At 42.5% G+C, this 26451-nt stretch overlaps 1 protein-coding gene across 1 annotated transcript in view; it reads left to right on the forward strand.

Annotated features, from left to right (window-relative positions):
- The window catches only part of LOC147621585 (ubiquitin-conjugating enzyme E2 32-like), a 41019-nt gene extending 31727 nt beyond the window's left edge, over positions 1-9292 (forward strand). The window contains exons 2-5 of the mRNA XM_086824376.1: positions 7678-7809; positions 8344-8428; positions 8517-8680; positions 8756-9292. Coding sequence (XP_086680502.1) covers positions 7678-7809; positions 8344-8428; positions 8517-8680; positions 8756-9130 — 756 coding nt within the window. The 3' untranslated portion in view covers positions 9131-9292. The remainder of the gene's footprint in view (positions 1-7677; positions 7810-8343; positions 8429-8516; positions 8681-8755) is intronic.
- Positions 9293-26451: the final 17159 nt, after the last annotated feature.

Consider the following 26451-nt stretch of genomic DNA (forward strand, 5'->3'; position numbering starts at 1 on the left):
GCAAAAGCCCCTTGACTGCAAGCTGATTTTGAGGATGCAAGGCATAAATGTCTTGCCTGCTGCTTTGCCAAGCTCAACAAGCATACAAACTTGAAAAGCCCCTTGATTTGAGATCAATTGCTGATCATACATGGTACATTGACGCACATGAAGGCATCCTGTGTTCACGATGCTTCCCCCTGGCCACATATACATCAAATACATGAAAGCCCCTTGATTTACAGGCACATTGAGTGCTTGTAAGGCATCAGCACATTATCCACAGCATCAAATGCGATCGCCTGCATGCAAATCAACCAAATCGGCACAAAAGCCCCTTGATTTGCACTGCAATTTGCTGCAATTTTGCCCAAATGTGCGATTTTTCACATCATACAGCATGTATGAGTGCTTAATTGCACAATTACATCAAAAGCCCCAAATTTCGACATCCAATTTCCTGCAAATTGATCCTGATTTGACCAATTTCCTGCAAATTTATCCTGATTGTGACCAATGTCACCCAATTTTGCCAATTTTGCTCAAAAATTGAGCAATTGAGCACCTGAACCTGCTCAATTGATTGAATTGACAAGTAAAATCCAAAATTGAAGCAAAATACCTCTGATTTCTGATTTCTGTTGCAATTTGCAGGCTAAATTTTTGTTGTTGCAGGAAAAGAGGGGGGTTATGATGATGCTGCTGCAGAAAAGGAGGATTCTGCTGCTGCTGCTGTGCTGTACGGCGGCGCCTGGCTGTTGCTGCACGTTGATTTGCAGGCGCTGGCTGCGCCTAGTGCTGCTGCTGCTGCTGCTGTGGGCGCTGCTGCTTTGGCTGTGCTGGCTGCATGGCAGCCCAGTTGGGCAGCAGCCAGGGTAACGCTGGCTGCCTGGGCAGCACTACGATTCAGAAACGGCACGTGAGTGTCTACGCTGCTTGTCGACTACTCGGGTGCCTTCGTCACCTAGCGCCTACACGATTGGAGTCGCTTACGTAGCCAGCTGAATCGCCTAGCGCCTTCGCTCGCCTAGTGCCTGTTCGCCAACGCTCTGGTTCGCACGCTTATGAGCGCCACCCGCCTAGCGCCATGCCTGAGTTCGCCCAGTCTATATGACGGGCTCCGCTCAACGCTAATACGCTTTGTGTTTGCCTGCTACGCTTAATTATGTTGACGCCCAGCCTACGGCTGCTGCCTTCGCTCGCTATGCTGCCTTCGCCTAGTAGTCGACTGTGTATCCATTCGACCGTGTAGAGCTACGTCGCCTTGCCTGGCGTTCAACACAAGCAGCTCACTTGATTTGCTACCTAAGCCAGGAGAGAAGGACAGAAATCAGCAGGAGCCATCAAGGAGAAGAGGGAGGGACCAAAGCTCTGATACCAGTTGAAGGGGAGAAACAGTTAGGGTTAGAGTTCATTCATGGGAGACATACACAGAGAAGCAAGGGAGAGAGAGAGAGAGAGAGTTGTGGGGATAAGTCAACTCATGAGGCATAAGTGTGTGACTCCCCTATCACACATGTATATTGCACTAGTACACATAGTGCACTTAGTACATTAAAAGTACTAAGTGTACTATGTACTATAACTTTATGGGCTTGTACACACTATAAGGGTGGGCATAACGCCTTTACCCCAACATCTCCCAAATCCCTTCTATCTTGTTGCAAATCTCATGGTATTGGGTGAGGCTATTTGGAATCCGGGAACTCAAATGTCTGTCTTGCCTCTAGGGGTCATCCAAGGAGAGAATAACCGGCGCGTGATCGGAGAAAGTAGTGCCATCCAGAATGCCAATCATGCCACCACAACCACTAGCCCACTCATCTACATAGAAATGATCTAATCTGGATAGGTTAGAGCATCCAGATTAGAGCCAATATTCCTCCTTTTGGATCTAGAGAAACACAGACTCTCGGGGCCACGTCCAAACTCTGGAAGATGCCAAGGCTCCTGTTCCCTGAGAGCCAAAATCAATGCCTCCCAAGCCAACTACTCTATACCAAGTACTGTAGCCATGTCACCTTCGAGTTTGCCCTCTACCTACACTAGCATGTTAAAATCCCCACCCGTACGCGAGGAATCCGCCTACGGCGGGCAGGGACTGATGGATTGTACTCCAGAAGGTGGCCCTACCTGCCGCAGCGTTCGGCACATATGCATTCAAGAAGCCCACATAGTCCTGTCCAATACTAATGGTCACCCATTGAGCTCATTCAGTGACAATAGTGAGTGAGTCGATCAGTGTCGACAATAGTTGCTCATTGACGGAAATGCATACTCCACCATGTGTCTTGGAGGGGCCAAAAGAGTGGAACTAGAAGGTGACTCCTGCCTTGCAAGATCTTCCCACAATGGCGGATACGTCCCTCTGAAAGATGGTGCTTCCTAGGCTTATTCTGTTCAGCCACATAACATTTCAAGAGATCAAGCACTGCCGAATTATGCAGATGAAAAATTCAGTTGTGTGTCCATATTATCAAAATGCTCTCTGGACTTTCCTCCTGACCCCCTTCACATCTGAGGAGTTGAAACTTGGCAGAGGCTATGACAGCATTACCTAGGGGCAAATGCCCGGGTGAGTACTGGGATCTTCTTATTTCTCTATCACTGGGATCTCATGGAAGGTGGCCTCGAGCTGCCTTCAACGAGGTAATGGTTACACCCTCTAGCACCTTATCTCTTCTTGTTTGTCGTCGAGGCCATGAGTAGTTTTTCCTCTGTTGAGGAGACCGGGCTCCAATGACTATCTTCCCATCCATGTGCAGGAGGAGCTACTTGATTCCGAGTTCACCGATGACACGACAACATACGTGTCAGGGGACAAGGGGAACCTCCAGAGATTTGCTGAGGCGATTGAGATCTTCTATTGTGCATCTGGAGCATAGATCAATTGTCACAAGTCGTGTGGATTTTGGGTTGGCTCATCGCCCATCCCGACTTGGCGTCTTGTTGAGGCTTTTTAGTGGGTCTCGAGGGATGCTTGAGTTTGTCATCTGGGATGCCAGGTTGGCATTGACATCTCCCCTGAGCAGTAGCTAGCCCCTCTTCTTCTAAGCATTTGGAAGAAGCTACTATAATGGAGTTCCGACAGGCTTTTCTTAGCTGGTTGGGTTGTGGTGGCGAACCAGGTTCTTCTCGCCACCATGTGGTACATCACCTCCTGTTGGTCTTTCTCCCAGGCTTGTATTGGTTAGGTTCAATGTTTGATTTGGAACTTTCTGTGGGTTGGCAGTGAGACGGGAGACTTGCTCGGGCCAAGGTGGCCTGGAGAGTGATCATTCAAGTGCGACGCAGAAGGGCCCTGGGAATCATCGACCCTCCAATAAGAGCCGCGTTCCGTTGGGCAAGTTGATTTTTGAGGTCTTCTTCCGGGTGGTGAGCCTTGGAAGGACTTCTCCTGGTTAGGATCTCCGCCCGCACCCCAATCTTGGGAGGCCCTTGGCCTTAGAGCACGAGATGGATTTTCACAAAGATGTGGGCACGTGGCTTTAGTCCAATATTTGAGGACAGATTTGTAGCCAATCTCTTGGGTGGTCTCCAATAGCCTCCCCATGGTCTGTTTGCCTAGTGGTCACATGCTTGGGGCTTGCCCGCATGTCTTATGGGGAGCTTTGAGCATGGGTCTAGGTCACTTGGAGATTAGTTTACATTCAAACAGCTGCCCCTGGAGGCCTAGGAGAGGGGCCTTATTGGGATCTGGGGCAGAGACAGAGTTAGCCTCAACATCGACTCCTCCATCCCTCTGGAGTGGCTGCCCTCTCGATACTGGACTCTTCTCCCCTGCAATGGCTGGGAGTTTTCACCAGGCATGATACACCCTTGGTAGTTCATGGCACGGATGAGAGCTCCGCCTTACTCACCTTCTCTATTGGAATTTGGGCTTCATGGTAGACTGGCGAGAGTGGAGAACCCCTTAGAGGATTTTAGGGGATGCCCCTTGCAGAGGGTGAGGGTGATTGGTTTTCATGCACATGAGTGGCACATCGACCCTCCATCGGCCAAGGTGGCGAGAGAGACACTGGGGGTTATGGATTTTTGGAGGGCTGGCCTCTCATGAGTCTCTAGTGGGACTTGGGAGAGTGGACATGGCATGATCCATAGGACAATGAGGAGACGCTTGGCACCCCCTTTTTTTCTTACATTGCATGCTTGGGCCGTAGGATTCAGATGTCAGAGGTTGAGGGCACTCCAGCAACAGCAGGACTTTGGTAGTCCCAAGGCCTCTTGCCTCACTCTTTCAGATTTCTAGAACTTACTCTTAGATTTCTAGAAGCAGCTGTGGGATAGTTTTCGGCCACGGGAGATCACTCTCTTCATGTGGCAACTGGCACATAGCAGCTTGGCAGTTGCCACTTGGTTGGCCATTGGGGGTAGACCATCATTATGTCAGAGGTGTAGCTGTCCTTAGGAGTCTCAGTGTCATTGTCTTCAGTATTTTGCCCGAAGGCTCAACAGGTTTGGCAGAGGATCCTACGTATTCTCACAATGGATCAGGCCCTCGCCCGTATTGTTACGTGGGGCACAGTTGCTTGGGCCACTGAGGCCATGATCCTCATGCCATATGAGGAGGAAGTTGGGGGACTAGCCTAGCCCTTTTAGGTCCCTCACCTTCGTATTTTTGCAGTGCCAGTTCCAGCTCCTCCTATAGGTCCGTTGGACTCCAGGTTCTAGCCAGAGATGGGAGATTTGTAGCAGTATAGTTTTGTGGCATGTATAGAGTGCTTGATGTAGCGAGGGCACCCTCACCCGGCCATCGGAGTCTATCCGGAGTATCTGGCTCTATATCATTCATACCCTCCGTGGTCAGTGGGGGCAGCTTCAGGGTGGCTCAGACTGCATGTGAAAGTGCCAGGAGGCCTACTTGAGGATCTGGCGTCACGGTCCCTTTCTTACAGATCGTGGTGGCAAGTCCACGTGGCATTATAGACCACCTATGTGGCTGTTTCCCCCTCCCCTCATTGTATGAGATAGCCTTCTCCTCTTAGAGCGGCCAGTTGGAGGAGAAGAGCATTCTCCCCTTTTATGCATCTTGACTCTCGCTTCCCATTTGGGGACAAGGTTGTACTTAAGGATTTTGGCTGTTTTCTCGATAACTAATAGAAGGATCTTTTTCCCGAAAAAGAAAAAGAAAACAGCTTGGGAAAAGTATTTGCCATTAGCTCAATTTGCTTACAATAACAGGTGCATTCATTTATTGGAAAGGCACCTTTTGAGATCATCTATGGCAAGGTAGTGTTGCCACCCATCCTACGTACAAAGGATGAGATTTTTGAAGCTAATGAATATGTAAGAGATCTGGAAACTGCAGTTTCTTAGCTCCGAACAGCTAAACAAAGATCTCAAGAAAAGCATAAAAATGCTGCAGATAGACATAGAAGACACGTATAGATAAAAGAAGGTGATTAAGTATTGCTGAAATTTGAAAAAGCACGCCTTAGAAAGAGGCCTGAATGTCACGTGCATCCCACACTTGGATGCCACGTGGACATATATGTACAACAGGTGCAAGACCTAGAGTGGAAACTGGTCCCTTGTGAGCCTCAATCCGGGATGAGTTAGCGAGGGTTCCACTCTAAGCGTCCAAGGTTAGGTGTACAAGTCCCGTACATGGTCTTGGTCAGGTGTGCAAGCCCCTCACATGAAGCAGTGCCAGTCCGTACCGTGAGTCACCCTCTAGCATGATGTCTTGTCGGCTAGCATAAAGGAGGCCGATTGGAGCATAAACTGGAACATGCCAGAAAAAGGTGCCAAAAATGTGGAAAAAATCCAAAAAAATATGGGAAAACTTCCCAGGATGGGGGAGGTCTTCCAGAGGTGTAGAAACAGCGGGGAAGCACCCAGAACAGTGGAGATGACCCCTCCAACATCCAAGATACAGTGGGTGGTCGTTAGCGGATCCTCCTTTGACAGCCTTGCCACGGCCATATTCCAGCATGGTCCAACCTCGCCTCAGAGATGGTTCTTACTAGGGCGCAATGTCGCCTCAGAATCTCCAACAGTAGCAGAACAACAATACCAACACAATCACCATGGAAGAACTGCTTTCGGAAGATGCACCAGTTCTCTCCCCATGGCAGCAGAACATGCAAACCCAAATGGAGGCTATGCAAGCTCAACTCCAGTCAACATTGGCAACGCTCACAACGCAGATGCAACAGCTTCAACTGGGATTTTCCCAACCAACCAGCTCGCGTGCTTCAGTCGACACAAGCTCCAGTTCCCAACGACATACTAGCAGAGGTCGATGGCGCTGAACTTAAAGTCCTCTATCGTTTACTTCAAGCAAATCATTCTAAGAAATTGGACATAAAACCCTTGAAGCATTCAATGGCAAACTCAACAAACACATTTTATTAGATTAGTGGCTATACCAGCTTCATTTGTATTTTTAGAACTTTAACCACTCTGACCAGAAGAAAGTGACTTTTGTCACCTCCTTACTCAAAGATATTGCCTTTTTGTGGTGGCAACGGCGGTTGACTGATGGCAAGTCCATCACGACTTGGGATAAGTTTGAGCATGCCATCCGTAAGCAATTTATACTTGCCAATGCGGATTTCCAAGCACGATCTTGTTATGCCATTTGACCCAAACTGGATCATTGGTCTCTTACATCTCACACTTCACTAGTTTGACATTGGTGGAGATCTCTTCAATAACCCTTGAAGATAGGCTACATGCCTTTGTTGAGGGTCTTAATCCCAATCTTTGTGTAGACGTGCAAAAGTACAACCTTGTTGACCTTACCTCGGCAATTACATATGCGGAACGCATAGCAGACCTTAGCAACACCTCCCGGGGATGCCCACCTTAGCTAGGACGCCCACCCTTTTCAACTCCAGGCAAAAGTCCTCGCTCTTACAACAGTAGTGGCAATACCCCTTTCTCTAGCAGTGCTTCAAATCAATTCAATTCTCAGACAAGTTCCCAAAAACCTTACCGTCAAGATGGTTCCTTCTCCGATCGCTAATGGCGACCACAATCCTCTCAACCATGAGGATCAGATCGTGGACATGATGTTGGACGTGATCACCCTCGCTATTTTAAGCCGAACTCTCAAAATTCTTCTCAAGGACAAAAAACAGGCCTATGTGCCATGAATCATGGTTGGTTGGAGTGCCCTAAATGCCCTAATTATTGGCAAAACTCCAACGTGGAACCTTCTGCCTCCGAAGACAAGTCCCATGTCATGAACATATTATAGTGGAAAATAACTTTTTAATAGCTATGTCGTATCTAGAAACTTGTGTAAGGCAGCCTAGTGTGTACCCACGTTTGGGCTAGCTGATCAGACCCCTCCCACCAAGAGTGACTTTAGGGTATTTCTCTGTCAAGGGAAAACGTTGGAGAGCTGGAAACAGGTCTGAAGCCAGCGTTTTACTGAGATCTGGAGAGACCAACCAACTGGGGCTTCATCTCAGCAATTGGACCACAGAAGAGCCTAGGAGAAACCAGCGTATTCTTTTCTCTTGTTTTACTGTGGTTTTACTTTATTTCCATTGATGAATTTCTCTTCGTTGCATATTGTAGCTTAACACTTTCTGGTTTTATGAAGGTACCTCAACTGGCTTTCTTGTAACATCACTTTATAAGATGCATGGTGTTCATCACTTGTGAACTGATGAAGATTATCTTACAACATTATGCATTTGTCCATTGCAAAGCAGTAGAAAACTTTTGCAAGATGTTGAGTTGCAGGATAACATTTTTGAATGGCAATTTGCCATTCGTGGACCTCGAGATTCCGAATTTGAAGGAGGCATCTATCATGGCCGCATTCAACTCCCTCCTGAATATCCCTTCAAACCTCCTGCGTTCATGCTTTTAACGGTAACATTATCTTGCTTTTTTTTTTTTTTCAAAGACTTCAAAGACAGCTTTTTGGTTAATTTAAACTTGTAAGGTGTTAGATATGCTGCTAGTGAAGTAGTATATACAATGATGAATAGAGATACTCAATGGTAGGACTGCTCCTAAGACTAAATGTGACTGACTGATCGATGAATGAATATGGTTAAGGCCTAGACTCCTATTTATGGTGTCTAATGTTGGTGAGTTGGCGACCAACTCTATCAACCCTAATGTCCTACTAACTAAGTGTGGTCACACAACCCAAATTACTCAGTCCACGCTTGGCTGCTTGTTGGGTGCCTGGACAATATTACAATGATCTGGCACAATAGCCCTTACAAACACATAAATCTGGCCATGTACTCAACATCTGAGTTGGCCAATGGGTAGAAGCATGTCCACGTCACACTTGGGAGAGTGCACGTGACATTGTATGTGCTTAGTTTTATGCCTGCATTTGTGCTTGTCATCACATGCACTTATTTTGGTATATTTATTACTCGTGTATTGCAGCCTAATGGAAGGTTTGAAACACAAACAAAGATATGTCTGAGCATCTCTCAATACCATCCTGAGCATTGGCAACCATCTTGGAGTGGTATGCCTATGTTAAAGATTGTTTATCTTGTTTTAAGGTAATATGTACATGGTGAAGTTTTTTGCTTACGTTTTTGGTTTAATGCCAGTCAGAACTGCTTTAGTGGCTTTGATCGCTTTCATGCCCACCAAAGGAAATGGTGCTATTGGGTCCTTGGAGTTCACCACGGAGGAGAGGAAAGCTCTTGCCTTGAAGTCAGTGGAAGCTCCCCCAAAATATGGAAACACAGAACGACAGGAACTGATTAATGAGGTGCTGACCCTTCTTATACTGAACGTCTGACATGTTAATTTGTGCTGATACCATGCTTTTGCATTTTGTGATCAGATACATGAACAGATGATAAGAACTCTCTCTCCACAAGCGTCCCAGGGTGCTGTCTCTTGTTCGGATACACTTGGGGAAAAATCCAGACAAGTGTCAGGTAACGAGGATATTTTAGAGCTGAGTCCGGCATCTACTTTGAATGGAGTTCAAGTCAGTGAGCCTGTTCCACCTTTAGAGATGGCTAATGTCGAAATACCAGTTGCAAAACCCAAGGCTGTTATCGTTACTCAACCCCCGAGGCCTACCAGAAGGCAGCAAGCCTTTGATGATCAGTTTCTAACATTGTTAGCCATTGGTCTGGTGGTAGCACTAGCAGCATTGCTACTGAGGAAGTTTTACCATTCTTTCTCATGGATCAGTTGGAGTAGTGAGTGAAGACTAGGAATTGGCTGGTGATTAGGTTTCCTGGATGCCTACATGCTCTTGTACAGTCATCCAACATAAAATGTACTTCCGCATGCAGTTGTTTGGGTTATTGATAAGACATGTAAAATTTACTGAGAAACCTTCAGTTATGGAAAGTTCTGGTGTATTTTACGTGTGTTTTGGAGCAACTTTTTCTCGTATGTGGTGAGTATTGGTGTTGGATTTGTGTGGCTTATGGAATTGTTAAACAGAGCATAGAAGGGGAACCAGTCATCAAAGTAACGATCTAACTGTGGTGTCACAATTAATGACTGGTTTACAAACTTGAGAGGAGGGAGATCTAACAACATATTATGTCTACTTTCATTGTCAGAAATGTCCAATAATATGGTGCAGTTGACTTACAAAGCCTTGAAATTATGGGACTATATGAAAGATGAGTTACACAACAATATAAAAGCCTGCCAAACAATCCTACCTTTCTCTCAAATTGGGTTTGTCATCAATATAATTGTGGTGTTGTGATAATTTAGACAGCTTACTTACATCCACCATTTAATTGACAACAATACAAAAGTCTGCTAAACAATCACCTCTTAATACAAAAATATAAATGGCTATTAAGTGAGAATCATCTTCAGAGCATATAGCTCATGAAAGAGGCCAATGAAGTTAAAAAAGGAGACTGTATACTCGGATTTTCAAGATCTTGATGATTGTTCTTGTGGCCCTAGATACTTGGAGACATGATCTGTGAGTTTGGACACATGAGCTGTGAGCTTGGAGACGTGAACTTATAGAGTTGAGCTTGGAGGTAGGTATACCTAATATAGTACGAACCAATTATTGCAACCACCATAAAGACCATTACGGATACACCTACCCATGTCCTTGGAAGATATACTTGTTATACAATCTGTATCAGCTACAAATTCCAAGGAAAATTCTTGTCCTTCACAATTATTAGAGAATTAAGTACATTTACTACCCAATAAGGGCACACCAATTCTTATTGGAGAATTAAGTACACATTATCCACAATAAGTGCACACCGACTATGTCATAGGCCTTCTCCCTAGATTTTTATGCCTTAGATAGGCCTATTTCACACCAAGGAAGTACGTGAGTTGAGTTCATACAAAAAAGGTATAAGTCTACAGTGAACTTGTACACGTGAACCAAGAGACATGAGCCTAGACACATGAACCTACACACGTACAAACACACCTACCTATGTCCTTGGAAGATATTCTTGTCACACAATATGTATTAGCTACAAATTTCAAGTAAAATTCTTGTCTTTCGCGTTTATTAGAGAATTAAGTATATCTATACCCAATAAGTGCACACCAACCTTGTTATAGGCCTTGTCCCTAGATTTTCATACCCTAGATAGGTCTATTTCACATTGAGGAAGTACGTGAGCCGAGTTCATACAAAAAAGATTATAGACATGAATCGGAACATGTAAACTTCATACGTGAGCCAAGAGACGTGAGCCTAGAGGTGTGAGCCTGGACACGTGAGCCTGGAGACGTGAACCTGCATACATGAGCCTAGAGGTGAACCTGTAGATGTGAGCTTGGAGATGTGAGTCTCAAGACGTGAACTTGGACACATGAGCCTAGCAAAAAAAAAAACAGAGAAAAAAAGAAACTTGTCTGAGGTGCATGTGCATGGGTTGGTTGAAGGTTCCCACCCGAACTTCTATGTTCAAATCGGACTTAGTGGTTCTGTTGTGTGCAAGTCGGCTCAAACTGGACTTGGTGTCTAAGATGGTAGACACACGCACACATGTTCGTTTGATGGAAAGTCCAGTGTATCATTGAGGGGGAGTGTTGAGAGGTAGCGATTGCAGTTGAGAAATGCTACATTGATGGGTGAGTTGCGGAACACCTTGATTAAGAGGGGGTGTTGAGAGATGTAATCGCGGTGTTGTGTGTATGTGGGAAAGCACCCTAGAGGTGCAAGATATTGTGGCAAGATAAGAATGTCACATGTACTATTGAATGGTGTATGAGTAAGAGTGAAAAAGGAGTTGCCACATGAATGATGCCATGTAAAGTACGATAAGGCTAGAAAGCCTACATCATTGTATGGTTCAATTGAGATATGCAATAGAATTGAGTGTTGAGTGTGCAATCTCTCTCTCTCTCTCTCTCTCTCTCTTATGGAGTTCTTAGTGTGGTTTAATCCACCAATCCCATTTTAGGATTATTTAAAATCCCCTCATGCTCAAGTGAGGGAGCAAGAGGGTCTACTCTCTCTCTCTCTCTCTCTCTCTCTCTCTCTCGTCAAGAGCTTACCTTACCCTTGTCAAAGCATGTGTCACTAGGTCTTGCCTTTTCGATGCGCAAATGTATCTTCCCATTGTGGATGTTCTAGCTCATCGTTGTGTCCTCATTGTAATCTCTAACTCTTTGTGATCTCTCTCTCTCTCTCTCTCTCTCTCTCTCTCTCTCTCTCTCTATGTGTTCAAGTCAAGAGCTTACCTTAGCCTTGCCGAAGCATGTGTCGTTAGGTCTTGCCTTTTAGGTCGCAAATGTAACTTCCCATTGTGGGTGTGCTAGGTCGTCCGTCACGTCCTCACTCCACTGTCACACCCAAATGCTCCATTTTTAATGGGGTGAAGGGAGAGCTCTCTATGCCTATGGTCTATTGGGAAGATGGATGGTGCTTCAATGCCATGTGAATGGAGAGACATTTGAATTTGGTGGTGTATATGCATCAGAGCTTGGGTGGGCTCTTGGTCATGGGTGAATATTTATGTATAGATTTCTTGGTTATGTGTTCATTTGATTAAGAATTATTTTCACTTTATTATGAAAAAAATTAGCACACATTGTCATTAGTATTGCATTTGGAGAGAGATTATGCTCATGGAGATTTGGAGATTATGGTGCTACCCAGAGAAGTTGAAAATTAAGATTTTAGCAAAGTTGAAGTCTTGGAAGCTTCCTCATCAAGAAAGGTGAAAATTGCAGTTTTTTACAACATTGAAGGTTGGTTTTTTGTGGATTTTGCCTCATTAACTTTTAGTTTGAGCATGAGAGAATGCTCAATGTAAAGAAGGGTTGCTGATTTATGGGATGAGAGGATCCCATGGATTCTTTGCAAAATGGGCAAAGACTATGAAGGTACATGCTTTATCCAAATAAGGGATAAGTGGTGGGCTGAGAATGGAGCCCATGTTTGTGCACACCAAAGAGAGGGTTGTGCTAGTTGAGTTTGCTTAAGGAATATGAGCAAATCTATGTGTAAGCCAATGACAGATTTCATAATTAGTTGCACCTATGGTTTCAAACTAGAAACCTATGAGAGCACCCTAGAAGAAGCATGCGTGGTTGAAGCTCATTAAAGAGATCATTGTAGCCATAATGAAGGCTATTGGAACCTTAAAAGCATGGTATATTAGGATCACACCCCAACCAAAAACGAAGGGAAGATAGAAGGGCTGGCTAGACGCCAGCAGAGCCAAGACAAAAATAAAAGAAATCAAGGTATGGCACTAAGAAGAAGCTTGTGCACACAAGCTAGAGAGGAGAAATTGCACAGAATAAAGGAGGCAGCAGGTTGCAGAGTTTGGTGGAATCAAGTCTTTGAGATCAAGATTACCATTTTAATTGCAAACAAAGCAACACACTTGCCCAGGCCATGGTGAAGGAAGAGCTACACAAGAAAAGATGCAGCGAGGACAGTGGTGTAGAAGCATTTCTAGGATGAAGAGGGGAGCAACGAAGCATCATGAATGTTATTCGAAGGACCATTGCTGTAGTGTTGCGGGCTGTTACAGCTTGAGCACCAGAGGAGGAGAGAAGCATTGGAGCGCTTGGCCAAGGTAGCATTAAGCATAGCAAACCTCCATTGCAAGCGAACAATTGGCCAAGTAGGCAAGTAGCACATAGTACCAGAGAGCAAGTAAAGCCTCGCGAAGAGAGATAGTTTGCAGGTACTTGGGTTGTGTGGAATTGCTTTGACCGCTATGTTCAAATCGGACTCAGTGGTTCCATTGTTAGCGAGTCGGCTCAAACTAGACTTGGTGTCTAAGATGGTAGACACACGCACACATGTTCGTTTGATGGAAACTCTAGTGTATCATTGAGGGGAGGTGTTGAGAGGTAGCGTTTGCAGTTGAGCAATGCTACATTGATGGGTGATGGGTGAGTTGTGGAACACCTTGATTAAGAGGGGGTGTTGAGAGATGTAATCGCGGTGTTGTGTGTATGTGGGAAAGCACCCTAGAGGTGAAAGATATTGTGGAAAGATAAGAATGTCACATGTACTATTGAATGGTGTATGAGTGTTGACCAAAAGAGTGGAAAAGGAGTTGCCACATGGATGATGACATGTAAAGTAGGATAAGGCTAGAAAGCCTACATCATTGTATGGTTCACTTGAGATATGCAATAGAATTGGGTGTTGAGTGTGCAATCTCTCTCTCTCTCTCTCTCTCTCTCTCTCTCTCTCTCTCTCTCTCTCTTATGGAGTTCTTAGTGTGGTTCAATCCACCCTAATTATGTTGCTTAATCTATATCTATCACCATGATCAATCCCATTTTAGGATTATTTAAAATGGTATCAGAGCTTGGGTGGGCTCTTGGTCATGGGTGAATATTTATGTATTGATTTCTTGGTTGTGTTCATTTGATTAAGCATTATTTTCACTTTATTATGAAAAAAATTGGGACACTCAGTGTCATTAGTATTGCATTTGGAGAGAGATTATGCTCATGGAGATTTGGAGATTATGGTGCTGCCCAAAGAAGCTTAAAATTGAGATTTCATCAAAGTTGAAGTCTTGGAAGTTGCCTCATCATCAAGGAAGGTGAAAATTACAATTTTTAACAACATTGAAGGTTGGTTTTTTGTGGATTTTGCCTCATTAATTTTTTAGTTTGAGCATGAGAGAATGCTGAATGTAAAGAAGGGTTGCTGATTTATGGGATGAGAGGATCCCAAGGATTCTTTGCAAAATGGGCAAAGACTATGAAGGTGCAGGCTTATCCAAATAAGGGATAAGTGGTGGGGGGCTGAGAATGGAGCCCATGTTTGTGCACACCAAAGAGAGGGTTGTGTTGGCTGAGTTTGCTTTAGGAATATGAGCAAATTTGTGTGTAAGCCAAGGACAGATTTCATGATTAGTTGCACCTATGGTTTCAAAATAGAAACCTATGAGAGCACCCTAGAAGAAGCATGCGTGGTTGAAGCTCATTAAAGAGATCATTGTAGCCATAATGAAGGCTATTGGAACCTTAAAAGCATGGTATATTAGGATCACACCCCAACCAAAAATGAAGGGAAGATAGAAGGGCTGGCTAGACGCTAGCAGAGCCAAGACAAAAGTAAAAGAAATCAAGGTATGGCACTAAGAAGAAGCTTGTGCCCACAAGCTAGAGAGGAGAAATGGCACAGAATAAAGGAGGCAGCAGGTTGCAGAGTTTGGTGGAATCAAGTCTTCGAGATCAAGATTGCCATTTCAACTGCAAACAAAGCAGCACTCAGCCAGGCCATGGTGAAGGAAGAGCTACACAAGAAAAGATGCAGCGAGGGCAGTGTAGAAGCACCGTTTACTCATTAATACCTTGATTAGTGCTAATTATCTGAGGTTTTTTGTGTCATTAGTGGTTCATATCTCACATTCAAGTGTTGTTTAACTTCTGTAAATCATCAAATCAGATTTTCCCCTTGCTTTGAGTGATCAATTTGTCAATCCAAATTTGAGTATAAATTTGTATTAGCATTGTTTGGGACAATGGGATTTATGAGCTTATATGCTTCATGTACCTCATCTATCATGCTCACAAATCAATTGAACAAGGGCAAGACACTTGATAAGACTAAGACCCCCTTAAGAAAATTCAATACATTATCATCTAGAAGAGATATGCATTATCAACATTGCATTATCAACATGTCAGGCTTTGCTGATTTTGTGTTGTGCTCCATGGGATCTTCTTTGTCACCCAACTTCTAGAAGAGTATGTCTTGTTGATGTGCAGATCTTCTTCTCTCAAAGATTGGGCCCTGCCTTATTTGCCTTTTTGAGGTCATCATCTTTATTTGTAGGTGTGTGGCTTCTAAGAAAGGCATAGATCTCATGTGCCTCATATCAATGGACAATTCTTATAGAGGTAGGTCACATGAATGGTTCAAATGGTGGTGTCTCCACTTTGTGAGGGCTTACTTGAGGTATGTGTAGACTATTTGATAGTCATAGGATTACCCATGTGACAAAGCTGGTTGACATAACTCATTGGTGAGAATGAGGGTCCTCATGGCTACCATGGCCAAGTGAGAACACAGTGGAGTGAAGCAAATATTCATTAATGGAGTAGTTGAGGCCAAGGGATGGTACCATGAGTTCAAGGATCTCACCTTCCTTGGTAAAACATGCAGAATTGATAAATAAGTGGCACCATGTGGCAAGTTTAGACATAACCAAGTGAGATCCAATGGAATGGATATAGATAAAAGGATGGTATCCCAAGAAGGAAATGGATTGGTCACATAGGATGGCATCCACAAAGGAAATGGCTTGGTGTCCAAGAAGGAAATAGAAGATTGGTTGTAGAGCAATATATTTCATAGGATGGTGCCCAAAAAGGAAATGGATTGGTGTCTAAGGAGTAAATAGATTGGTAATAGAGCAAGGAAATGGATTGGTCAAAGGAAATGGATTGACCTTACTTTCTATATGGTGTTTCTTTTCTCTCACTAGAAGTAAAATTTCCAGAGCGGTGCATCTAGAGTGGATCCAAATAGAATTGCCATCATGCATAACTCCACTGAATCTAGGGGGCAGGGAGCTTGAGAGCATTTGCATAGCACATAGAGGGCAACTCCAAGCATGTGAGAGAGAGAGAGAGAGAGAGAGAGAGAGAGAGAGAGAGAGAGAGAGAGAGAGAGAGAGAGAGAGAGAGAGAAGAAGAAGAAAGAAAATTATTAAGAAGAAGAAAAGAGGGAAAATGTGACCAAACACAAAGAAAGGCCGAGGAAAGGAGAAAAAGAAAAAAAGGAAAAGGGAAGCAGAGGTAGAAGAAGTGAGGATACAGAGCACAAAAAGATTAAAAGTCCAAAGGCATACACCTTCTTGGAAAGTCCAAATGCATCTAACCCAAAATTCCAAAAACCCACATTGATTGAAGATCATATGGCATATCTGTTTGTTCCAATCTACCCAAACTATGCATCCTCAAGCATGAATATAATACATAGCACTCATTCAAGATCATAAGCAGAATGTGCCACTCTTTTCCTTATCCTCCCCTCCTATTTTTACTATTCCCAAATCTCTTCCCCACATTCCACCTTACATAAACTAATTGTGCACATACTAGCATAATCCTTGCATATAAAACATCAAGACTAGGAACTAGGTTGATGGTGCCACCTCTATCTCATCCCCATCCATCTAAAAATCAACCTCTAGATCTTATTAAGTGACAAGAGTCAAAATTAAGGACAATTCGTGCTCCCTAGACCCATAAATTCTTTGCACAAGTCCAAGGAACCCTCATTCATGCACAAGTCAAGATCACCCTCCTTAAACCCAAAAATGCTCTCAATCCTTGTTCAAGCGTAGGTCAAGGCACCCTCAAAAATAACGTAGCAATGACAAGGATGAATATCAGTAGAGCCCCAAAATGTGGCACATAAATACCAAGATAGATCAGGATAACAATATCAAGGAGCAATGTTATGGTGTTTTCCACCTAGTACTTGAAACAAATCCACCTTAGTGAGCAAAGCTAGGTGCATGAACTCATGTGCCACACAGGCTCCAAGCCAAATACCTAGATATAAATATGCTTGCATGGGACATATGTCAGCTTTTTGCTCTCTCTTTTTTGGAATCCTTTGCATGAGCACCTAGGGAACTCAGCGATTGTCATTGAATAGTTCAATCCCAAGGCCCTTGACCCTTCTGTGCTGACATAAAACACATGAGACTCATTAGAAACTACAGGTGCTTCTCTAATGACCTGCGCATCCATTGTTCTCCCTTTTTGAATATTGTCATGAAAGTACTTGGTTAATTCGTATTGTTGATGGTAGCTGCAAAGGAGACAGACGGGGAGTAACACCCTGCAACACAAACCCATTCAAGTGAGCATTTCTATCTCCTAGGGTTGAAGAGATGTACCCTCCTCCATCAGTCAAACTCCTAGAGCGGGTCACCAGCGTCACAATAACTTGATTCTCATCGACAATCAAAGACTGCTTTGGTGTACTGTTATAAAACCAAAGAAATCATCTGACTGTTCCACCAGGGTATTGTCGATGCCCCCAAAAACAAGTTGTTGGAGATCTTGCTTTTTTAGCCCCCCTCATTAATATATCTTCCAGATCTTGCATTATGTTCAGCTAGAATCCCAAAGCAAGTCATTTCTTTTCCTGGCCCAGCCTGACAAATTTCCCACATTGTCTTTGTCACTTTGGCTTCAACAACAGTTTGCTTCTATCCTCCTTTCTTCTCTTTTGACCCAACTCTACTTCTATCATTAGTGACAGTAACATACTCAGGCCTATGGCTATCATCTTCCAACTCCACTTCTGGATCTGCCACCAAAGGAGGCCACTTTCTCTACAAACACTCCTCTTTCTCGTATGGTCTCTATGCATTTCTAGAGAATGCACCCCCATCTCTTGCATGGAAGAGTGAGTGAGATCAACAAGTTGTATAGCAGTTGACTTACTTGAAATTTTTGTACTTTGAAATCTTTCCACCAAATCTTGCATGCCTGGTCCAGTCCCCGAATGAGTGACTTTCAAGCATGATGCATTGTACTTGACACTTTGCAGTACTGCCATTGACATGTCTGTAGCTGTGGCATCAAAGAGAGCTCCAGAGATTCTTGACTTGTAACCCACACTAGCACGCACGATTGCTCTCAGACAAATTTGTTGTTGGCACAAAAACGCCAGATCTATCCTGTGTTACAATCCAGGCACCCCAGTGAAACTCTCTAACCTCCCACCAAGCTAGCCATGCTTCCAATGAAGGTATCTCATCTTTTTTCGCATGATCTCCATGCCAAAACTTGCAAATCTCATGCTTGCATTGTTTTGTTGTAGTCTCCAATGGAGCACTTCTTCATTTGTGACACAATACTTTATGCTCCTCCTGGAAAGCCGGCCTAATACAATTCATGACCTCTCCTTCTCAAACCATGCTCTTCTCCCAATGGAATACACATGACCTCTCCTTCTCAAACCATGCTCTTCTCCCAATGGTTTGATATACAATTCATTGTATATCAAACCATGGTCTTCTCCCAATGGAATACACATGACCTCTCCTTCTCTTGAATTTTCTCTTCTTTGCCCCTCCAAAGTAAACAGTGCGGACTACAATCCAATTGACATTGGCTTCATCTACCCCATGAAACCTCTGAACTTTGGGTTTGCAAACCCATTCTCCTGAACCACTTTATAAAGCATCCTCAAGAATCTTACTTGGGCATTCCTATCCAAATTCACAAGTGGAAATGGTAAGAAGCTCCCTCACAAATGAATCGTACACAAAGGTTGACATGGTTGGCCAACCTTGCACTCTATGCACATGGTCAAAATGAATCCACATGCTCTCTAAATTTCCACCTAGTCGCATCTTATCAACCAAGTCAAGCCCACTTCTGAGGCCCACAGTTGGCATTTTGAACACATGGGATTCATGTCCAGGTCCCATCTAACCAGGAAACATGACACTATGAATGAATGGAAACCTGCATTTTGTTTTCAAATGAAGGACAACCTCTAAGCCATAACCATGGCCATACTTCCCCTTCCTTGCTTCTTCTAGACACCGCTCGATACTTTTTTTGTTTGAAAGTGGAGTCACACTATCTAGAAGCTCAGCATAGTCCTCCTCCCCAATACCAGCAAAGGCTCCATGTTCTCATCAACAAGCATATTGATTCCTCCCTCCAGGTTTTGAGGTGTACAGGTATAAGAACCTCCCCTTTTCATCTTATAATTATTCCCCTCTCTGAAATAAAAGAAAGATCTTGTTTTACCTTGTTTTGGCCTAGAGAGAGAAAATGTCTAGAGGGAGGTAATTCAAAATTGAGATATTTTTGGATATAAAAATCCTCCTAATGTTTAAAATGATTTTCCCTGAAACAGAAATTCAAAAAGAACTTTCCAATGTGCAATTGGAATTAATTGAAAATAGGTAAAAAAGGACCTTATCCTGAGGGTCCAGATTTTTTAAAAATTTTAGATTAAGGTTTCTATGGACCAATAAGATTAATCCAAATGTAGAGAGGAGATAAATTGAAGAATAAAAGAAAATTCCCCAAAAATGAGTAAATACTCACATAAGATGAAGAGTTGACTAAAGGACAAGGTTTATTAGTTAAAAAGGAAGAGATATTTAGAGGAAATGATACATTTTTGACACCTCAATGTGGGGAATTCCTCGCATGAAGGAGGCACCTATTTCACATGTGTGGATGAGTTTTAAACTCACAAATAATGAGATATTTTCATCTCTCCTCTCTCCTGTTTCAACTAGATCCAAAAAGTAAGCTAAACTGAACTAAAAATGGTCAAAAAGTGACCAAACTGATCTGGAAAATTCTAGAATCAGTTTGCTTGGTTAGAGGCTCACTTTTTCCTATAAATAGAAGCCTCCCCCTTTGTAAAAGCTTAATGGTGTTTATGCACTGTTACTCTGCTTCTCTCGTCTCTTGAGCCATTTAACATTGAATTTCTTGATAATTCAATTGTTTTTTGGCCTAATCCTCTCCAAGTGAATTTGGTGGGCCACTCTTGTTGCAAACAAGAGTAGAACCCTCAATCCCTCAAGCCAAAGGAAAGCTTACAAGCTCCATGTAAGCTTAATTCTTACTTATTGTGAATTTTTAAATCTATGGTTTTCTCAAATTTTATGCTTTGTAAATGTTGTAAATGAATGATATGAGATGTGAGTGAATGTGTATGTGAGGAATGGATGTGAATGAGTATGTGAAAGAATGGATAAGGATGTGTATGTGAAGAATGGATGTGAATGTGTATGAGAAGAATGGATGTGAATGAGTATGTGAAAGAATGGATGTGGATGTATGTGAAAGAATGGATATATATGTGTATGTGAAATAATGTGATGTGATGTAAAGAGATGAGATGTGACATGAATATATGTGGATGTGAAGTGATAGATATGAATGTATGGATATATGCGCGTAGTCGTACATGTGAACGATTGGATGGATGTGGATGAATGAGATGAGATGTGTATGAATGAGATATGATGTGGATAAAGGTGATGTGATATAATGGTGATGAGAATGAATGTGATGGATATGAATGAAAGTGAATGTGATAGATGGATATGAATGAAAGTGAATGTGATGGATATGAATGAATGTGATGTGACGGGATGTGAATCGGGATAGATGTGAATGAATGAGATGTTGACTTGTATGGTTCACTTGAGATATGCAATAGAATTGAGTGTTGAGTGTGCAATCTCTCTCTCTCTCTCTTATGGAGTTCTTAGTGTGGTTTAATCCACCAATCCCATTTTAGGATTATTTAAAATCCCCTCATGCTCAAGTGAGGGAGCAAGAGGGTCTTCTCTCTCTCTCTCTCTCTCTCTCTCTCTCTCTCTCTCTCTCTCTCTCTCGTCAAGAGCTTACCTTACCCTTTTCAAAGCATGTGTCACTAGGTCTTGCCTTTTCGATGCGTAAATGTATCTTCCCATTGTGGATGTGCTAGCTCATCGTTGTGTCCTCATTGTAATCTTTAACTCTTTGTGATCTCTCTCTCTCTCTCTCTCTCTCTCTCTCTCTCTCTCTCTCTATGTGTTCAAGTCAAGAGCTTACCTTAGCCTTGCCGAAGCATGTGTCGTTAGGTCTTGCCTTTTAGGTCGCAAATGTAACTTCCCATTGTGGGTGTGCTAGGTCGTCTGTCACGTCCTCACTCCACTGTCACACCCAAATGCTCCATTTTTAATGGGGTGAAGGGAGAGCTCTCTATGCCTATGGTCTGTTGGGAAGATGGATGGTGCTTCAATGCCATGTGAATGGAGAGACATTTGAATTTGGTGGTGTATATGCATCAGAGCTTGGGTGGGCTCTTGGTCATGGGTGAATATTTATGTATAGATTTCTTGGTTATGTGTTCATTTGATTAAGAATTATTTTCACTTTATTATGAAAAAAATTAGCACACATTGTCATTAGTATTGCATTTGGAGAGAGATTATGCTCATGGAGATTTGGAGATTATGGTGCTACCCAGAGAAGTTGAAAATTGAGATTTTAGCAAAGTTGAAGTCTTGGAAGCTGCCTCATCAAGAAAGGTGAAAATTGCAGTTTTTTACAACATTGAAGGTTGGTTTTTTGTGGATTTTGCCTCATTAACTTTTAGTTTGAGCATGAGAGAATGCTCAAACTAAAGAAGGGTTGCTGATTTATGGGATGAGCATGTAAAGAAGGGTTGCTGATTTATGGGATGAGAGGATCCCATGGATTCTTTGCAAAATGGGCAAAGACTATGAAGGTACATGCTTTATCCAAATAAGGAATAAGTGGTGGGCTGAGAATGGAGCCCATGTTTATGCACACCAAAGAGAGGGTTGTCCTGGTTGAGTTTTATTAAGGAATATGAGCAAATCTATGTGTAAGCCAATGACAGATTTCATAATTAGTTGCACCTATGGTTTCAAACTAGAAACCTATGAGAGCACCCTAGAAGAAGCATGCGTGGTTGAAGCTCATTAAAGAGATCATTGTAGCCATAATGAAGGCTATTGGAACCTTAAAAGCATGGTATATTAGGATCACACCCCAACCAAAAACGAAGGGAAGATAGAAGGGCTGGCTAGACGCCAGCAGAGCCAAGACAAAAATAAAAGAAATCAAGGTATGGCACTAAGAAGAAGCTTGTGCACACAAGCTAGAGAGGAGAAATTGCACAGAATAAAGGAGGCAGCAGGTTGCAGAGTTTGGTGGAATCAAGTCTTTGAGATCAAGATTACCATTTTAATTGCAAACAAAGCAACACACTTGCCCAGGCCATGGTGAAGGAAGAGCTACACAAGAAAAGATGCAGCGAGGACAGTGGTGTAGAAGCATTTCTAGGATGAAGAGGGGAGCAACGAAGCATCATGAATGTTATTCGAAGGACCATTGCTGTAGTGTTGCGGGCTGTTACAGTTTGAGCACCAGAGGAGGAGAGAAGCATTGGAGCGCTTGGCCAAGGTAGCATTAAGCATAGCAAACCTCCATTGCAAGCGAACAATTGGCCAAGTAGGCAAGTAGCACATAGTACCAGAGAGCAAGTAAAGCCTCGCGAAGAGAGATAGTTTGCAGGTACTTGGGTTGTGTGGAATTGCTTTGACCGCTATGTTCAAATCGGACTCAGTGGTTCCATTGTTAGCGAGTCGGCTCAAACTAGACTTGGTGTCTAAGATGGTAGACACACGCACACATGTTCATTTGATGGAAACTCTAGTGTATCATTGAGGGGAGGTGTTGAGAGGTAGCGTTTGCAGTTGAGCAATGCTACATTGATGGGTGATGGGTGAGTTGTGGAACACCTTGATTAAGAGGGGGTGTTGAGAGATGTAATCGCGGTGTTGTGTGTATGTGGGAAAGCACCCTAGAGGTGAAAGATATTGTGGAAAGATAAGAATGTCACATGTACTATTGAATGGTGTATGAGTGTTGACCAAAAGAGTGGAAAAGGAGTTGCCACATGGATGATGACATGTAAAGTAGGATAAGGCTAGAAAGCCTACATCATTGTATGGTTCACTTGAGATATGCAATAGAATTGAGTGTTGAGTGTGCAATCTCTCTCTCTCTCTCTCTCTCTCTCTCTCTCTCTCTCTCTCTCTCTCTTATGGAGTTCTTAGTGTGGTTTAATCCACCCTAATTATGTTGCTTAATCTATATCTATCACCATGATCAATCCCATTTTAGGATTATTTAAAATGGTATCAGAGCTTGGGTGGGCTCTTGGTCATGGGTGAATATTTATGTATTGATTTCTTGGTTGTGTTCGTTTGATTAAGAATTATTTTCACTTTATTATGAAAAAAATTGGGACACTCAGTGTCATTAGTATTGCATTTGGAGAGAGATTATGCTCATGGAGATTTGGAGATTATGGTGCTGCCCAAAGAAGCTTAAAATTGAGATTTCATCAAAGTTGAAGTCTTGGAAGTTGCCTCATCATCAAGGAAGGTGAAAATTACAATTTTTAACAACATTGAAGGTTGGTTTTTTGTGGATTTTGCCTCATTAATTTTTTAGTTTGAGCATGAGAGAATGCTGAATGTAAAGAAGGATTGCTGATTTATGGGATGAGAGGATCCCAAGGATTCTTTGCAAAATGGGCAAAGACTATGAAGGTGCAGGCTTATCTAAATAAGGGATAAGTGGTGGGGGGCTGAGAATGGAGCCCATGTTTGTGCACACCAAAGAGAGGGTTGTGTTGGCTGAGTTTGCTTTAGGAATATGAGCAAATTTGTGTGTAAACCAATGACAGATTTCATGATTAGTTGCACCTATGGTTTCAAAATAGAAACCTATGAGAGCACCCTAGAAGAAGCATGCGTGGTTGAAGCTCATTAAAGAGATCATTGTAGCCATAATGAAGGCTATTGGAACCTTAAAAGCATGGTATATTAGGATCACACCCCAACCAAAAACGAAGGGAAGATAGAAGGGCTGGCTAGACGCTAGCAGAGCCAAGACAAAAGTAAAAGAAATCAAGGTATGGCACTAAGAAGAAGCTTGTGCCCACAAGCTAGAGAGGAGAAATGGCACAGAATAAAGGAGGCAGCAAGTTGCAGAGTTTGGTGGAATCAAGTCTTCGAGATCAAGATTGCCATTTCAACTGCAAACAAAGCAGCACTCAGCCCCAGGCCATGGTGAAGGAAGAGCTACACAAGAAAAGATGCAGCGATGGCAGTGTAGAAGCACCGTTTACTCATTGGATCCTCGATCCTCCTAGGGATTCCAGATTCTCTTTTCTAAATAAGAATTATCCAAGTTTTCTTGATGGATATTTTCATATTCTTTCTCAAATTTCTCAAGTAAAATATATTCAATATTCTTCTTTTTGAGTAAAAGATTCATGGGATTTACAAAAATCAATTCTACCCCTATTTCCCAATAAAATTAATAATGCTCAAAATTTTGCTTTTGATAAATACTCATAATTTGAATTATGCCGAAAATTTCTCTTTTACCATTTAATTACTTGGATCTCAAATATCATGGGAACTCCTGTTTTTGTATAAAAATAAATTTACCAAAAATTCCTCTTAAGAAAAACCCTTGATTTGCCCTTCCGAGGGTGCTCTCTAAGTCAGGGTATTTTCTGGTCAACTAATAGAAAATTGCATTCACTAATACCTTGATTAGTGCTAATCATCTGAGGTTTTTTGTGTCATTAGTGGTTCATATCTCACATTCAAGTGTTGTTTAACTTCTGTAAATCATCAAATCAGATTTTTCCCTTGCTTTGAGTGATCAATTTGTCAATCCAAATTTGAGTATAAATTTGTATTAGCATTGTTTGGGACAATGGGATTTATGAGCTTATATGCTTCATGTACCTCATCTATCATACTCACAAATCAATTGAACAAGGGCAAGACACTTGATAAGACTAAGACCCCCTTAAGAAAATTCAATACATTATCATCTAGAAGGGATATGCATTATCAACATTGCATTATCAACATGTTAGGCTTTGCTGATTTTGTGTTGTGCTCCATGGGATCTTCTTTGTCACCCAACTTCTAGAAGAGTATGTCTTGTTGATGTGCAGATCTTCTTCTCTCAAAGATTGGGCCCTGCCTTATTTGCCTTTTTGAGGTCATCATCTTTATTTGTAGGTGTGTGGCTTCTAAGAAAGGCATAGATCTCATGTGCCTCATATCAATGGACAATTCTTATAGAGGTAGGTCACATGAATGGTTCAAATGGTGGTGTCTCCACTTTGTGAGGGCTTACTTGAGGTATGTGTAGACTATTTGATAGTCATAGGATTACCCATGTGACAAAGCTAGTTGACATAACTCATTGGTGAGAATGAGGGTCCTCATGGCTACCATGGCCAAGTGAGAACATGGCGGAGTGAAGCAAATATTCATTAATGGAGTAGTTGAGGCCAAGGGATGGTACCATGAGTTCAAGGATCTCACCTTCCTTGGTAAAACATGTAGAATTGATAAATAAGTGGCACCATGTGGCAAGTTTAGACATAACCAAGTGAGATCCAATGGAATGGATATAGATAAAAGGATGGCATCCCAAGAAGAAAATGGATTGGTCACATAGGATGGCATCCACAAAGGAAATGGCTTGGTGTCCAAGAAGGAAATAGAAGATTGGTTGTAGAGCAATATATTTCATAGGATGGTGCCCAAAAAGGAAATGGATTGGTGTCTAAGGAGTAAATAGATTGGTAATAGAGCAAGGAAATGGATTGGTCAAAGGAAATGGATTGACCTTACTTTCTATATGGTGTTTCTTTTCTCTCACTAGAAGTAAAATTTCCAGAGCAGTGCATCTAGAGTGGATCCAAATAGAATTGCCATCATGCATAACTCCACTGAATCTAGGGGGCAGGGAGCTTGAGAGCATTTGCATAGCACATAGAGGGCAACTCCAAGCATGTGAGAGAGAGAGAGAGAGAGAGAGAGAGAGAGAGAGAGAGAGAGAGAGAGAGAGAAGAAGAAGAAAGAAAATTATTAAGAAGAAGAAAAGAGGGAAAATGTGACCAAACACAAAGAAAGGCCGAGGAAAGGAGAAAAAGAAAAAAAGGAAAAGGGAAGCAGAGGTAGAAGAAGTGAGGATACAGAGCACAAAAAGATTAAAAGTCCAAAGGCATACACCTTCTTGGAAAGTCCAAATGCATCTAACCCAAAATTCCAAAAACCCACATTGATTGAAGATCATATGGCATATCTGTTTGTTCCAATCTACCCAAACTATGCATCCTCAAGCATGAATATAATACATAGCACTCATTCAAGATCATAAGCAGAATGTGCCACTCTTTTCCTTATCCTCCCCTCCTATTTTTACTATTCCCAAATCTCTTCCCCACATTCCACCTTACATAAACTAATTGTGCACATACTAGCATAATCCTTGCATATAAAACATCAAGACTAGGAACTAGGTTGATGGTGCCACCTCTATCTCATCCCCATCCATCTAAAAATCAACCTCTAGATCTTATTAAGTGACAAGAGTCAAAATTAAGGACAATTCGTGCTCCCTAGACCCATAAATTCTTTGCACAAGTCCAAGGAACCCTCATTCATGCACAAGTCAAGATCACCCTCCTTAAACCCAAAAATG

Source organism: Cibotium barometz, chromosome 30 (genome assembly GCF_041138505.1).
Source record: "Cibotium barometz isolate CiBa-2024 chromosome 30, ASM4113850v1, whole genome shotgun sequence".
Taxonomy (NCBI): domain Eukaryota; kingdom Viridiplantae; phylum Streptophyta; class Polypodiopsida; order Cyatheales; family Cibotiaceae; genus Cibotium; species Cibotium barometz.